We start from the raw sequence: 17,060 nt of genomic DNA, 5'->3' as shown, positions 1-17,060 counted from the left end.
ATTGAATATTCAAACAAATATGTAATGGAACTAATCATCACGCCGCTTCACCGCAGGGGTAGGCAGAGAGAATAGAACGCCACACCACTCTGTCTTTGCAAACATTCTTCGCCTCTTCAATCGCCTCATACATACCCGCCGATTGTTACGACTCCTAACCTGACCACTTTCAAGTATTTGGCATACCTGATCGTGCCATGTTTTTCTCGGTCTTCCTCTGCTCTTTTTTCCATATCTTAATACATTGATCATTGACAGGAAGCACATGAAAATGAATTTCTAGCTGTTGTCATCAGTTAGGTCGTGGATGCGTTTGAAATATTTTGTTATAATTAAAAGATGGTAAAAATCAGTCTTTGAACGTGATTCGAGTATACAAGCAAATACCCGAGTAAGAAGGACGTCATTGAATCACACCATTTTACTTTTTAGGAAGCATAGTGAACTCTTGTATACTTTTCTCTAGAGAATGATTCTCACTCTTTACTATTAATTTGATGTGGCATTATTATATGTGGCCAGTATAAAGTATATATTACCAGTTCAAAACAATAAAGCGGCCCTGCAGTTGGAGTACACTGGAGCCGAAGGTAAGGCCGATGGTGCAGTAATGTAGATGCGGTCCAGGCGGGCGGGGAGGGGAGGGGAGCGGAGGCACTCCAGACCGGGAAGGGCGGGCAGCCTATAAAGGCGGGCGGGTTCGGCGACACATCAGTTCATCCGCTCCCGGAACTATCAGCTGCACGCGTAAAGTGGTCATATCTCTGGACTATTCCCGCTCTCCATGTTGTCATTTACGGTGGTAAGTAGGCATATACAAATAGTTGCTCCTTCCGCCTCTACTGATTCTTGGCTCCGAGCTCCGCCGTCCTTAAGCGTGCGAGTACTTTCGTGGGTATATATACCTACAACAAAAAAAGTACCATTTAGGTTAGGCGAGTGAAGGATCGGTTGGTCCATAGGTCGGCAAAGTGTGGCTCGGGAGCCGCATGAGACTCCTCGTTTTAAGTGCGGCTCCGGCACAAATATCCGCGCAAGGCTTTTCGACTCTAATATTCATGGGAACAATCCTTTTGAATCTTCAACCGTATTAAAAGCAAACTGGAAAATCATCTTATTGATGTGAACCTGGAAACGTGCTAAAAATAACGACACAAACCAGACGTGATCAAACTTTAAATGGAGATGCGAGGACATTATTCGCAATAAGTAGTGTTCTTATGGATACCTTACTTTCAAAACATTTTTTATCAATGAAAACAATTCTTATTATGTGTGAAATCGAGTATTACTGGGTGTACCCGTAATTTAATAAAGGTCTAAAATTAAAATTAACGTGTGGGTACTAGAATAGGAAACAGATTTGACTCTCAAGAATTTTTCAAATCGTAGTTACGTGCATATTTGACTCTTTGGTTAATAAGTTTGCCGACCGCTGGGCCAGTCCATTGTCAGAAGATCTGCACAAAAAATATTATCACTGGAAAACCATCTCGAATGGAGTGTTTTGCCATAATTTTTTTTAAGATAGCTTGATTAATATTTTTACAAGCAAATTATCAGTATCGATTGGATGAACACGTGAGTATTTTCGATATGGCATTATGACGTCACCAATGTAGACAATTAATTTTTTCAATAATAATTATTAAGATTTTTTAAAACATTGACCAACAAATCTAAGCATCTTACGTCCAATATAGAAATATTTCTAGGTATTCAAAGGCGTTCAATAACCTGTAAAAATATTTGTATACATACATACGTATAAGTAGGTACTTAATATTTTCTAATAAAACATTGTGCATAAAAACACAACCTGCTTGCTTGCGTGTGTACAAACATCTTTGGCATAATCCTTAGGGTTCCCAGTTCCATCTGGAAATACTTTTCAGGAGACAGTAAAAAAATACAATTTAACCATCAAGGGTGATTTATCGATTCCAGAGATAAAATATAACAAACTTTGTTGTGTTTCAGTACACTACATGAAGGAATACAGAAAAGTTTTTAAGGTTTTGTACGAAATTTATACAAAACACGTAAATACTACGTATTCTCTACCTGAAGTACACATTAGCAGTGTTTAAGTTGAACAGTACAAGTACAGTATGCAACTTCAAGTATTTCACTCCTCTCAGATCAGGAGCGTGGCATTGATCACCCGGTCTTAGTTAAATTTACAAAGAAGTTAATACCGCGTCGGTCCGACGCGGTGCCCATCCACCATTTAAGTGTGTGAAGAAAATATTAAATATAAAAGAAAACAATACACAAAAGGTTTAATTAATTCGATTCACTGTACCGAAATCCAACAGCCGAGTAAAAATCGTATTTATTATTGCCGACCCGTGTTATCGACGTTACTTCGTTGCACTATTAAAATGTTAAAAATTAAGTTATTTCACCCGACACATTGTCTTCAGGTGCTGATGGCGGTAGCGCTGATGAGCGCGGGGGCGCGAGGGGCGCCGGGAGATCTCCAGGCCGCGGGCACCACGTGGGGCGGTGGCTGGGGCGGCCGCCCGGGCTGGGGGGGCGGCGGGTGGGGCGGCGGCCAATGGGGCCACTACGGCGAGGGGGGCTACCCCGGCGTCGGGGGCTACCAGGGCGCCTACGGGGGGTACCAGGGCGCCTACGGGGGCTACCAGGGCGGCGGCGGATGGGGGCCGGCCGCGGGGTGGGGCTACGGTGGCTAGACACGACGAGTCACTACCAGTACTTACTTCATTTTGTAATAACCTTTTCAACGGGCCTCAAATATCCAACAACTACATATTTTAGATACCTGTTTTATTAAAACATGATTATCTCGATAATAATCTATCGTAAGTAAATCCTGTATTTGTATGTACGTACAAAAAATTAACCCACATTAAAATATTGTCAACGTCGTTAATTACTTACTTATTTATCGAGGATACCCGATACCCTGGCCAGGAGTTACTTTACTTCGCATTCGTTAAAAAAATCGTAGCTTTAGCATTCCGATAGTACGGATCAACAACCAGTTTGAAAAGACCAAAATCACTTGAAACAAAAGTCATCTAAAGTAATTTTCATTCTGCTCCCTTTGCGGAACCACACACTGCCTCCGGGCTTCTCTGTCGGCTGCCAGCTCCCTCGCTACCTCCCAAATCAGGGCCGCGTCCCGAGGGCCGCGTCCCGAAGTTCAAACGAGAACCGCCGACGGATTGTCAGCGGTGGACGTCCCGGGAGGCGAGCCCAGGACGTCCACTCGCAAAAGGGGTAAGTTTGATGGCGGCTCTCGAGAGGCATGCGAAGTACACGGCCTAGCCAACTGAATCGCCCTTTCTTGACTACAGATGTGGTCATCTTCTTCTTCTCCATGAGCCCTCTGTCTTCCACTGCTGGATATAAGCCTCTTCCCCCTTTTTCCTTTTCCTCCGGTCGGTTGCAGCAATGTACATACCTATAACTATTATTTTGCTTCGTAAGTTTTGTTCCCGATGAATTATCGACCGACTTTACAATCCGCATTATCAGGAAGTTAAAGTTAACGCCCAGAAATAATCCAGCCAAGTTGGAAGCTGGAGGCACTGCACACAGACGGATGCTATTAAACATATTTTAATTATATAATAATTGTTTTACGTTATAATAAATATATTATTACAAAATTATAGGTGATTTTATTAAACTGGCATATTGCATACCATATAGCGTCACCATCGGCGGTTTGTTTCAGCGCGCTGGAAGTTAGGTAGAAGATTTTAACAAAGCGAGTGATAGACAAAACAACTCGTAAAGGAAGGAAGCCTTTATCTCAATAAAATTTCATCCTAAGTATATAAGTTCACTTTATACGGTATCTGAGGACTTTAAAATCCAACGAGCAACGGAGCTAACGCCGAGTACCGGTCTCTAGTGGCAAACGCTTCTAAATAGACATCATCATCATCTTCTAAAGGCAGCGCCTTGTAGTGTCAGCCACTTGTCTCTGTCAGTCGCCATCCTCTTGAGCTGCGAATAGGAGGAGACGTCCATGAGCCGCTTCAAATCCTGGAAGTATGAAGTTCTTGGGCGGCCTCTTGTTCGTTTTCCCAAGATTCTTCCTTCGAAGATGTTGCTAAGAAAGGTGCTATGTCTAATTGAGTGCCCTATTAGCTTGGCCTTCCTCTTCAAAATATGATTTAAAAGCTCTCTTCTTTCTTTTACGTCCTGCAACACCTTTTCGTTGGACTTCCTTACGACCCATGATGTCTTGGTCATCTTCCTCCAAACCCACATCTCAAATGCTTCAAGCCGGTCTTTTTCGTACTTTTGGATGGTCCAGGTTTCACACCCATACAACAAAACACTCCAAACAAAAGCCTTTATGAATCCTAGACATCGGAGTTTTATTTGCACACCAAACCTTCACATCGATATCGACCAACGCCGAATCCAGCGATCTTCACGACACCGCTGACAGTCGTCGGGACGTCAGAGACCACCCCCTGTGCAGTTTATAGTCTTGTGCGGATGTAGACGTCTCGTACACTAAGAAAGGGTGTTTTCAGAATAATTTTATTATAACAAGAAAATAGTTTATTGCTTTTATAAATCAAAATTGTTATTTTATTATTATTATTATTATTGACACCTGTTTCGTCCATTTTGATGTACCTATTATCCTTGAAAAGAACTGAATTTACGACGAAAAAATATTTATACATCATTTAGAAACCCTTGAAAACGATTCTTATGTAAACTTTGTGTAATTAAAGCGGGATATTCGATAGCCCGCAACATAGTTTTCTTTAAACCCAGATAACATTTAACATAATTTTTCTTGCTTTAAGCACCGTTTTTGTATTGAAAAAGGTTTTCTTCGAAATAAATACATACATATATGGTTTTGAACAGGAAAGAAAGAATTATTGAAAGGCAAGGAGTTAAAAAAAATCTAAAAATATTTTTCCAATAATAAACTAAAAAAAAAGTGCGTGGAGACACGTATGGCCCCTCGAACAGCCGATAGCGTACTGAATTGTATATTTTTGCGAGTACCTCCTAAGTGTGTAATTAACCTTCTATAGGAATTAAATGGGAAAGAATTTGGTGGATTTTGAAAATATACACGTAAGTATATGTATATTGTTGCTCTAATACTTTTACTGAAAATTATGTTGCACGTACTTTTCATAAAAACGTTCCACAAAAGTGCTACCGAGATTATTAAAAAAAAAACACTACATCAATGATATCTATTTTTCTCATAATAAAGTTTTATTCGTGACATTTTTAAACAAGAATCATAAAAAAATAAATTTGAGTTAGACCTATCAGGATTTTATTCGTAGAAAACATTCACAAAATGATAAACGTACTTTTGGTCCAGATTACTATTGATGAAGATCACGAGTAGAATGGTGAATGTTACCCGGTATGTAAAGTGATCAAGTAAACCAGCCTATGACAGGTCGTAAACCCTGTAAAAGCCCAGACTTCTATATTCCCATCTTAACAAATAAATCGTCATCTTTTTCGGGATATGAACGACGATGTAAATCGTGCATTCGATAGAATACATTTTCCGAAGATCAAGGCTTTATCTACGTATTAACCGCTTAAGTATTATAAAAACATACTTATGTAAAAATTTTCGAGCGTTGAAATTTGACCAAATGTCGTAAACAAGAAAATAGGTGTTCTCGTGACGTCACGTGTCGGGGGAACCAGAAGGCTGCAGACCGGTCCTTTGGAGGACCCGCTTCACTATATAAAGCGGGGGCCGCCTCCGCTGCTGCATACGGTGGGTTCTCGTCATAGTCGAAGGTTACGCGACCAGCCGCGGCTTCCAGAATGAAGACGTTCTTACAAGTAAGCGGCGGAGCACTCTCTGCGTGAAGTGTGTGTACTGCGCGGGGCTTTCCCGAACTCCCGGTCCTTTGCGCCCCACACCGTCCCGGTGGCGGTGGAACAACATGCATTTCGGAACATTTCGGGAACAAAACTGAACATTAAATTAAATTTATTTTTTAACGTAAAAACAGTGTTTGCGTTTATCTTTCTATGTGACGTTTTCTAGCGTTTGTATTAATTTTACGGAGCGTTTTTTTTTGTTCGCGGTTATTATCATCTGTCTATCAAGCTTGTCGAGCATTATCGAACTTCTGATTTTATTTTGTAACAATAGCTTCGATGGATTTTGAATTTTCGATTATTTTTCTAATTTTACAAATTTGAGACTCGATTTTTGATATTCTGATTTCTGAGATACTAAGTATTTCTATTTTTGAGATATCGAGTTTTGTCGTTTTATTTTTGAGGTATTATTTAAAAAAAAATAACGATTTTCATTTATTGGTTTCCATTTCTTTATTTTACGTTATATTTGAACGTTTTATGATTATTGAGATTTCTATTCGAGTTTTGAACTTCTTTATTTTTACATTTATATAGTTTTTTTATATCGCGGATAAATTAGCAGCTTATATTAAGACTGCTCGAACCAGATCGGGCAGTCCTAATAATTATACGCATTCGAGGGCCGCAGTAACATATACTTTAAGTTCTCAAAGAAAAAAAAGACGGATGTCATTGCTACAGGATAATTAATTAATACGAATAAATACGTCATTCTATTATTAAAGATGCCGTAAAAGTAAAATGTTCTACGAAATAAATTTTGTGAAGGGAAAATTTTCGTATTTGCGGTACATCAAAAATACGTCACGGGCCGCACTTATATCGGCCGTGGGCCGCACGCGCCTAGCGAGCCGCGCTTTGCACAGTCCTGGCTCATATTGTTAGAAATTATTAATCAACTAGTAAAGTAAAAAAAAAACACTATTTACGTTATAATAACTAGTGACATTGTTTCATTAAATTGCAGATATTGGTGGTGTCGGTGCTGGTGGCCGCGAGCCTGTCGCTCCCCGCGCCCGCTCCCGCCCCCAAGCCGCAGTTCGGCTTCGGGGGCTTCGGCGGCGCCATCGGGTTCGGGGGCTTCGGAGGCGGCTTCGGGGGCTACGGGGGGCACGGTCACCACGGCTACGGCGGCTACGGGGACTACGGGGACTACGGGCACTACCACCACCACCACGACCACGGCCACCACCACCACCACCACGGCGGCTACTACGGCTGATCGGCTGCCGGCTGCCGGCACCGCGCCCCGGTGAGTGTGGCGAGCGTCGACCCGACCACTCGGCCCATTATCGGAACACTCGTTGTGACCCATGAAACAAAATATCACAACGATAGCTGATGATTAAAAAAATCTAGGTTATTAATCCTTTCCCGTCATCCAGAATTAAAAAAAATATCTAGGTAGACTGTTAAATTCCAATTGGAAAAAAATCATTTGTCCTCTGCTCCATATACTGTCATAATAGATACGAGTGACACAAATGTAAGCTCACATTTTAAATAAATAATCCTAAAGATAAAAAAATGTGGAATAACATCTGACATGGGACCTAAGAGGAAAAAATTGATGTCGAATGAGATGTAACGAGCCAATATGAAAGTTAAATAAAATTACGGGGTTCTAGTACCCAGACTTTCATATTACCATTTCAATAACCCTCGTCTCTGTCGAGACATCGATATAAAAAAAATAGAGATATTAATAGTTTAAAACAATTTTGATTGAATATTGATTACACGAATACGCGTGAGTGTGTAGCGAGAAATGTATTTCTCCGAGTCCAGTAGAGATATGACATAGCGTAGGTCAGTTTTGAATAATTACAGGTCCATCAGTACATGCGGACTAATGGTGCATTGTTCCAGGTGGGGTAGAGGCGAGGTCCCCCGTCTGCAGTTGTTGTGCGACATTACAACACTCCCCAGTGATAACTATGTATAATCAAAATAAGTTGTTTTAGTATAATATATACTCAACCGTGTTAGGAGATATTTGTGCAATAAAGTGAATATGTTGACAAACTTAGTATAGTTGATATGTTCTGGTACCTGTTTCTGTTTAAGCATTTGGATCATTATATTATATTGTTATTTGATTTAAGCAAATAAGATTGTAGCTAAAAAAATTTTTGGAAAAAATCTGTTTTTACCTCTTTTTAATAAAATTGTGATGAATTGAAATGTTTTTTGTTGGTATTTTTTATTGTATATTAGAGGCATAATAAGAACCTCGATTATCCCGACTAATTGTGGATGAAGGTAGTCCCCATAAGGAAAAATCCAGATCATCGGAAAAAATCATAGTAGACAAGAAAAGACACGTACATTCAGTATAACCAATTTTTTAAATTTAAGTTTAACTCGGTAAATATCACTACAAATACACGGTGTTTGAAAATGAAGCAGAATGCATCAAAATACATCTCTAAAAAGATTTGAAGGAATAGTGGTATTTACCAAGTAAAACTTAAATTAAAAAATGGATAGATTTTACCGCAAAGTGACTGTTGAATGAATTAATGCTTCAATATCAAGCCGGCTGGTTTTTCCAAGCTGCCAAATAGCGAATACCTTCAAGAAATATAAGTTGTCCCGAGTTACTCTTCTTGCCTCTCAAAACCATTTGATGGTGACACTAAACGCTGAAAGGCTTCAGAAGGTGTAGGACCAATATCTTTACCCTCGCAAATCTCTTCGTCTTCTTGATCTTGTTTCTCTAGGGCAAATATTTCTCCACTTATTTATTACCTGCTATAGGCATAGGAAGTGTGGGTCGTAAGCCCTGTAAATACCTAGACATCCAAATTTTTTTCATCTTTGTTGAGATGTCAACAATCAGAATTGGCCGCGACAGTAAATGTCAATCTTAGAGATGTATTTCCCAATGTTTACAGTAGATGAGAATGACTAAAATATAAAGGTTGTTTGGATGGGATTATTAGTAGTTATAAAAATGAATACATATATCACTCGTGATATAATTCCCTCTGCTATACTTTCAAATGTTATATCAAATTTCAGTAGATAACAGATTCTCGGGATTGGGGTAGATCTATTGGAAATGTCAGTCACTCTCCACTGTAGCCCCATCATTATTTTGATGCCAGATAAATACAAGATATCCTCCTACTAAAGTTGTCCTTTACAAAATGGATTTCTAAAATAATAAACCTAGCTAGAAATAAAAGCCAAAAATATTTATTTATGTGATTTATTATTACGAGAGATGCAGTGGAATACAATTCTTTTTCTGATCCGTGAACACTAAGATCCCGTAGATACCATTATATCCCAGCTGTGTGGGTCCCGACCCGCTTATTACTCGCCTCCTCATTTGCAATCAACAGAAAACAGTACAATTTATAGTATGTAAACAGAATGGTAAGTTAATTTGATACATACGCACTTCCAGCAGCGGTAGCGTCGACGAAGGGTGCGCGAGTGGGACAGTACGTTGGTGGAGAACTCGCATCACTCGGTATTTGAAGATATTTCAAAATGTCTCGTCATTCCATAATTTATCCTACCGTTATTTTAAATATAAACACTACGCGGTCATTTGAAATCCAGACTTGCGGTATTTCAATTCAAGTAAAAAATATTTAAAAATGCATAATGCATCTTTATCATTTAGATATATTTGTATAAGATAATTAAATTATATTACGGAGCCAAATAATAACTTCACTCGGTGAGAGCTACGCAAAGCGCTTCCGCAAGATGACAAAAAGTAAAATTTAAATTTCTTAAAAAAAACATCGGGAATTTTTCCCTACAGTCCCGATTCATCGAACGCGAAAGCCCTTCCAAAAAATATATCTTTTTGAGATTTCAGGCAGATGGAAAAGTTTGACGGGACGGTCAGCCTAGCTGTAGAGGTCGTCGTCCACCCCGTCGTCCTGGAAGGTGGGCTGGTCCCCCGCCGAGGTGCCGGCCGCCCCCGGCCCGCCCGCCGAGCCGCCCGCCGGGAAGCGGAAGTTGGTCCCGAAGCCGCGCGACTGCTGCAGCGTCTGCGCAAACATCTCGTACTTGCGGATGTCGTTGTCCGACACCGAGCGCCGGGCGAACTTCATGGCCTCCTCGAAGTGCGCCCGCGTGATCTCCGGCACGGGGTCCTCCTCGTCCATCTGCAACCGCACACACACACCGTTACACTCAACCGTCACAGGATCGTGGCATCCCAGAGAGCGGAGTAGACTCACGTCCATGGCGGTGGTGGCCGTCGCCTGCTGGCGCTGCCTCTCCCGCGTGATCTCCGTCTCGATGGCTTGTCGGATGGCCAGCTTGCACGCTCGCTGACAGATCTCGGTCAAGTCGGCTCCGCTGAAGCCCTGGGTGACCTGCAAATATAAATGTACCTTTTTGTAATAAAAGAGTATTTATGCTGCAAGAAAAGTAACATTTATATAGTACAGTAAAAACACGTTAATTCCAACAACGGTAATTTCAATTATGATAATAAAAAAATACTACGTAATTCTGGTATGATTTTTACATTTATATAATTTAACTCAAGTTTGACAATTGAAAAAAAAAATTGCCAAAAATCGAAATAAAATGATAAGAATACAAAAATGAAAAAAATAAATAAACAAGTTTTTATTGAACAACAAAAGATTAAGTGTGGGATGTTCAGAGCGGATTCACGAATGGGAAAGGATTACAATATGAGTGTTCTTTATTGCCTTAATTCTTACTACTACTACTACATCTGCGGGGAAGCGGCGCGGTGGTTAGTTAGTCGCAACATTTTGAGTGTGTCCAAATCCTTGTTCACAAAACATGAGGCGACATGAGAGTAATATGACATATGTATGAGTTTCAAAAATTTTAATACTGCGGTTGTCAAATCATGGGTAGAATGGTGAATGTTTACACGAGTATAAAGTGATAACTTTAATAATTGATATCATTAATATTTAAAGCACTTACTTTATGGTTAGTCATTTTTGCTTATTTATTTTTTTACAAAAATGTTAGTAATATTAGTATATAACCACTCACCGAGATTTTTGTTTATATTCGGAAGGCAATTATATTCCCTTAATTAACAACCAAACAAATTTTACTTATTGATTCAACATTAATTTATTTGATTCAACATCGGTTAAGCAAGATTCGTCAATATCCAATTCAAACTCCGCCCACTCCTTTCAACCTACGAGTATTTAAGCTGGTTAAATAATCAATTTTAACCCTAGTGCATGTTTGACTTCGGCTCGTAACGCATGTTTGCCCTGCAACCATTAGTGCATGTTGGTTTTTGGGTCGACCAAAAATCGCATGTGTTAAAAATTTTGTGTAGTTTTAAGTGTGTAAATAGTGCTATGGTAGTGAAGGGTAGTATTGTTTGCATGCTGTGGTAGTGATTGTCCTTACGAAGAGACGGGTACATCTCAGACCGGTAGACATAAAAATTTCGGTGAGTGGTTATATCCCAATATTACTAACATTTTTGTAAAAAAATAAATAAGTAAAGCCTACAACAGGTCATAAGCCCTTTGAATATCCAGACTTCCATATTCTTCTTCATCTATGTTGAGACGTCAAAATGTTAGTTTAACTGTAACGCAGGCAATCCAACTTGGACAGGACTAACCTGCTGATGGTTGTGCCGGTTGACAGAGCTGAACAATATCGCATCGACATTGATCTATTCTTCTCTTCCTTAAGTAAAGTGTACCTATAATTTGATCCTACTTTGTGTGTAGTGTACATATAAATGTGTCGGGTTGTGGTCCCGTGGTTAGTGTCGCGGATTCCTGAGTGAGAGTTTCTCAATTCGAACCCACTCTACCACAATGTGATACCTTTTTCTAATGAGCCGCTTAGGCTCACAGAAATTTAAGTATTTTTGTAAACAAAAAGACAAATATTTCTCACTCTTTATAGATTTTGATTCCTTCTTATAGTACCATTGCACACTTTGGGTTCGCTTGAAGTAGCAGAGTACCATACCATCCATCAGCTGCTATGGGCAAAGTGATCTTACCAGGTCACAACCGGCGCACTAAATTTGGCGAGTGTGGCTTTGCTGTTGCGGGGCCGATTGCGTGGAATGCTTTTCCACCAGTAGTTAGAAATAGTGAGAGAGAGATAATCTTTAGAAAAAAAATAGAACCATGTTTGTTTGCTGAACCATTTCCAATATCTTCTTTTCCCCAATCCATTCACAGTGAAGCGCCCTCGCGGTAAAATTCTACAAAAATGGCACAATAAATTATCCAAATATATTACGAATATGATGGTACCTTGGCGATGTAGGTAAGGTCTACGTCCTTAGCGACGGGGGACTTGCGCAGGTTAGCCCGGAAGATGGCCTCGCGGGACTTCTCGTCGGGGAGGGGGATGTAGATGAGCTGGTCGAGGCGGCCGGGACGGAGAATGGCCGGGTCGATGATGTCCGGTCGGTTGGTGGCACCTAAACAGTTCACTCCAGATTATTCCCCGAGCAGGGACTCTTCCGCAACTATCCCGTATGCATTCCAAATAGACAGGTAGTTACCGATGATGAAGACATTCTTCTTGGCCCCCATGCCGTCCATCTCTGTGAGGATCTGGTTGATGACGCGGTCGGCTGCGCCTCCGGCGTCGCTCACGGAGCCGCCGCGCGACTTGGCGATGGAGTCCAATTCGTCGAAGAACAGCACGCACGGGGACGCCGAGCGAGCCTGCCGGTCCACAACACACCGTCAGATGCTTACACTCCAAACACACCCGCTCGCTCATCTCCCAGTATTATTCTACTACACTATGCCAGATATTAAGTAGACACAAGGTATCTAATCAGCTTACCTTATCAAAAATATCCCTAACGTTCGCTTCAGACTCTCCAAACCACATAGTGAGGAGTTCGGGTCCCTTCACAGATATGAAGTTGGCTTGACACTCATTCGCAATGGCTTTAGCCAAGAGAGTTTTACCTGAAACATTATAAGTGCAATATGATTCAGACTAGATTAGTAGAGCAATGTTGGAAGCATTAAAAGCAGACAAATAGTGCGTATATTACCGCATCCCGGAGGCCCGTAGAACAGGACTCCGCGAGACGGCTGCATGCCGAACTTCAGGAACTTGTCGGGATGCTCCACAGGATACTGCACCAGCTCCTGTAGCTCCTTCTTCACGTTGGAGAGGCCTCCGATGTCCGTCCAGCTCACATTGGGCACCTCCACGACCGTCTCGCGCAGAGCCGACGGGGACGATTTGGTCATGGCATACTGGAAATACACACATTGCAATTCAGTATGCACTCGCGTTACGTAATAACCAAACTGGAGATGCGGAACAGTGCGACAGTCTCACCCTGAAGTTGTCCATGGAGACGGCCAGAGAGTTGAGAACCTCGGCGTCTATCTGATCGTCTTCCAAGTCTATGAGATCCATCTTCTCCCTGATCTGCTGGAGGGCGGCTTCGGAACATAGAGAAGCCAAGTCAGCTCCCACGTGACCGTGAGATTCTGCCGCAATCTGCAATAAATAAGCATTTAGTAATATCCTCCTTCCTTTCTGCACTAGCTGGGATTAAAAAACCTTTATGTACATTTGAGTACAGTAATTTTAGTTTTTACACACAGAAGCCACAGAGTCGGCTGCCTGAATTGTCGTATTACTCGAGTGCCTTGCGTGGCGGCAAGAAAATAAAGGCTTATTTTTCAAATATTTTTAATACATTTTTTTTGCAATATAATTTTACTAAAATCATATTAGTTCAGTTAAAAAGAAATAACTTATGGAATTTTATTAACCTGACAGAACATACGAAAAAAAATTAAGCGCAAAGCGTTAATAAACATCACTTTTCATTTTTCATTTATGTTTTCCACTTTTTATAATGAAAATCCAATTTCATTTCATCTCTATACTAACATTTTTCTCAATTCGTACCAATAAAATTTAACATTATTTCAGTTTCATGCATAAATAATTTCATGAACATGAAAATTAAGCACAAAAAAAGATATCCGTATGTGGCATTGTGCATTTTATACAATAATGACATCTTTGAGGTTGATAAATAAAACATCTTTGAGGTTGTAAGTTTAAATTTGGACATTTATGTATGAATTTGCCAAATAGTAAATAAAATCAGGAAACTCGATTTTAAGATGAAACAAGTTTACCAGAAGAGACCACAGAACAAGGATAAATCCTTACTTTGAACTGGGGGGCGTGGTATATTTTATTTTACGGTTTTATTAACACATTGTAGTCGGGCGCTTCGAACAATAGACTCTAGCCTATAGCGGATGTTTTTCACGATTAGCGCAAAAATATATCGCTTTCTTAAAATTGACACAATTTCTAAACCAAATAATATTTTCGATTGAAATTTTCAAAGAAATCATAAATGACATTTGATCATCAAAAATAAATTATAATCATAATTTTTAATTAAGTATTCCGTATTTCACAATTTTAGAAGCATTGTAAACTCTAAAAAATTGTCTTCCCCTCCGACGAGGTATCATTCCCTATACAATGCTAATATATTCAAATAATAAAATACCAAACAGTAAACAAAACAGTGCGAGCGGTATGAAAAATAGTCCAATACGTGAAATGACTCAAACTAAACTGGAGATTGAGATCGCATAAAAACTCTAGATTTCCGGCAATGCCTTTACAAGCGGCACACTACCAATCTGGACAAATACTCAAATAAGACATCTCAAATAACGTCGACAGACTTTCGCCTAGCACCCGGGTAGCAAATTACCCTTCAAGGCATTTTATTTCACGCTGATAACAAACCCGTATATTGCCGTTTCCCGCCGATAACCGACAGTCGACAAAAACGGCATTTGCCGTGTCCCGCAGTTGACCGACAGTCCACAAAAAACGGCAAATGCTGTGTCCCGACGACAATGTGTTAAGAGTTTAAACTAGTCTGTAGTACATGTCTTAGACTTGTGCCCCTCTTCTGTTTTACCAGATATTTGCAGCAGGGAAATTTTACTTGGAGCCAAGGAAATAAATCCACTGTCACCACCGGTCGGCTATACATGTTCAAGATCTTATTTTTATATTTCGATTTTATTGATAATGTTTTAAAAATCAATAAAAAGGTCAGTTTTCTGAGATATTCTTCACTCTCAACTTTTAATATTAAATTTGCACATTTTGTTACAGATTTTTCATGAAAATATATCACAAAACTTCTAAATTACCATTACATTATTTTGACGGCCGAGAAAAATAGCTAACATATTTCGCAATTATTTAGAAATTTTTCTTTTGTGTTTGTAAAATTTAATTTAATTTGGCCAAATTCTGATTCCCGAGTTTTGAATCAATGTACTTTTGGTATATTAAGTTTAGTTTATATAATTTGTCAAAAAATTCCGAAACAGAGAAAACCTTTAAACTGGACAAGATACCTTTTTTTATTTAAAAAAAAGTGCATTGACCTGACAAAACAGCTTACATAATATCCCATATTCAACCTTGAATGTAATATGTATAGCTTTTTTTACATTCACACATACACCATTTAATTATACGAGAAATAAAATTTCTTTTCCTGAGTTTTACATTTCCCTAAGAAATGTAAAAAGTGGATCTTAATTCTTTATATGTACTGTAAAAATGTGTATGGAAAAATCAATTTGGAGCTTACAAAAGAGTAAAAACATTATGATTTAACCATGAAATGGAATTTTTCATTCTAAAAACGTGCTGTGTTTTTTGTTTTTAAATCAATAAATTATGCTTGGTTACAATACTTTTACACTCTCCTGTAAAGTAATCCCAAATAGAATTAAGACACTTTCCAGATTAACCCAAATACGAGGAATTGGAAAAAATAGTTTTTAGCCGTTATTAAGCAAAACAATACCATTTCTTAAACAGTGTTACATAGAAAAAGTGACCATTAATGTAAAAACGTTAAATTGAATTCCATTAAAATATCAATATTGGAGACGAACCTGTTCAAGATCCACATCCTCAGCCAGCTTCATGTTCTTGGTGTGAATGCGCAGTACTTCCAGGCGACCTATCGCGTCCGGAATCCCAATATCAATCTCCCGATCGAAGCGACCGAACCGGCGGAGAGCTCCGTCAATAGAGTTGGGACGGTTGGTAGCTGCCATTACTATAACGTGGGATGACTTCTTCATACCTGCAAACAAATGTTTCAACTGTTGTATGGCGCTATAAAGTGATATTACAGGACCCGAGTAATATTATTCCAATTCCAGCTAGTCTACAAAACCACTCATTTTATACTGTGTTGCACTCTGTGAAGATGATGGCCGAAATTGGAATATAGAACGCTTACCGTCCATGAGTGTGAGTAGCTGACTGACAATACGTCTCTCCACCTCTCCGTGTGTCTTCTCTCTCTTGGGAGCGATGGCGTCCAGCTCATCTATGAAGATGATGGCTGGGGAGTTCTTGTCCGCCTCTTCGAAAGCCTTCCTCAGGTTGGACTCGGACTCTCCCGCCAACTTGGACATGATCTCCGGACCGTTGATTAGGAAGAAGAAAGCACCTGGAATTCAAATTCGCATATAAAAACAGAGTAATAGTTTCACTCATTAATATAGTACTATGCAAGTTATGATTCCCTTTGACAATTGGACAGTTCGTATAAGCCTGCTATATTATCAGATCTAGAAGATGAGGAAACTTGCTGCACCAAACAGATACATTATGAGTATATTGATTTGTGAAAAGGGGTAAACTGACCGGTTTCATTGGCCACGGCCCTGGCGATGAGGGTCTTGCCGGTGCCGGGCGGGCCGTAGAGCAGGATGCCGCGCGGGGGCTTGACTCCGATGGCCTTGAAGAGCGAGGGGTGGCGCAGAGGGAGCTCCACCATCTCTTTGATCTGCGCCAGCTGCTTGCGGCAGCCGCCGATGTCGTCGTAACCCACCGCGTTGAGCGCCTCCTCCTCCTCCTCGCGCTTGATGGGGTCCCCTTCGCAGTGGATGACGGTGTCGGGGGCCACGATGCAGTACGGCACGGGGTCCGTCTCCACCACCTTGAACTCCACGGCGCGCATGCCCCCGCGAACGATGAAAGTGTCGTCCTTGTGGATCGGTCGGTACGCTTCCAGGAAGTACGGTTTCAGGTATACTTCAAACAAGTTCCTGGTTAGACAATAAAATCAATTAAAAAATTGTACCTAATAGTATCCGGCTCTACCGACATTTTGGTACATCTATTGAGATGAGCCA

At 40.2% G+C, this 17,060-nt stretch overlaps 1 protein-coding gene and 1 long non-coding RNA gene across 3 annotated transcripts; one reads left to right on the top strand and one right to left on the bottom strand.

The window, feature by feature from the left end:
- The first annotated feature begins 5,753 nt into the window (after positions 1-5,753).
- LOC148302390 (uncharacterized) lies at positions 5,754-8,062 on the top strand. 2 transcript variants are annotated; one of them, XR_015838647.1, is made up of 3 exons: positions 5,754-5,826; positions 6,842-7,126; positions 7,744-8,062. It is a non-coding gene; the product is annotated as an uncharacterized LOC148302390 (long non-coding RNA). The 2 variants fall into 2 exon arrangements; XR_015838646.1 differs by having other exon boundaries at positions 6,842-8,062.
- A 1,012-nt stretch (positions 8,063-9,074) lies between these two features.
- LOC148302389 (transitional endoplasmic reticulum ATPase TER94-like) lies at positions 9,075-16,989 on the bottom strand. Its single transcript, XM_088271680.1, has 10 exons — positions 16,570-16,989; positions 16,160-16,372; positions 15,807-16,000; positions 13,183-13,347; positions 12,890-13,097; positions 12,673-12,800; positions 12,383-12,548; positions 12,129-12,298; positions 10,080-10,217; positions 9,075-10,004 (listed from the first exon to the last, which is right to left on the bottom strand). The coding sequence occupies exons 1-10, from the start codon at positions 16,883-16,885 to the stop codon at positions 9,744-9,746; spliced, it is 1,959 nt and encodes a 652-aa protein (XP_088127806.1). The 5' UTR covers positions 16,886-16,989; the 3' UTR covers positions 9,075-9,743.
- Positions 16,990-17,060: the final 71 nt, after the last annotated feature.

This window comes from Brachycentrus maculatus, unplaced genomic scaffold (assembly GCF_059751285.1).
Source record: "Brachycentrus maculatus isolate JH-2025_06_01 unplaced genomic scaffold, ASM5975128v1 h1tg000457l, whole genome shotgun sequence".
NCBI classification, from domain to species: domain Eukaryota; kingdom Metazoa; phylum Arthropoda; class Insecta; order Trichoptera; family Brachycentridae; genus Brachycentrus; species Brachycentrus maculatus.
Note: the sequence above shows the minus strand (reverse complement) of the source record. Positions and strands in the feature narration are given on the sequence as shown.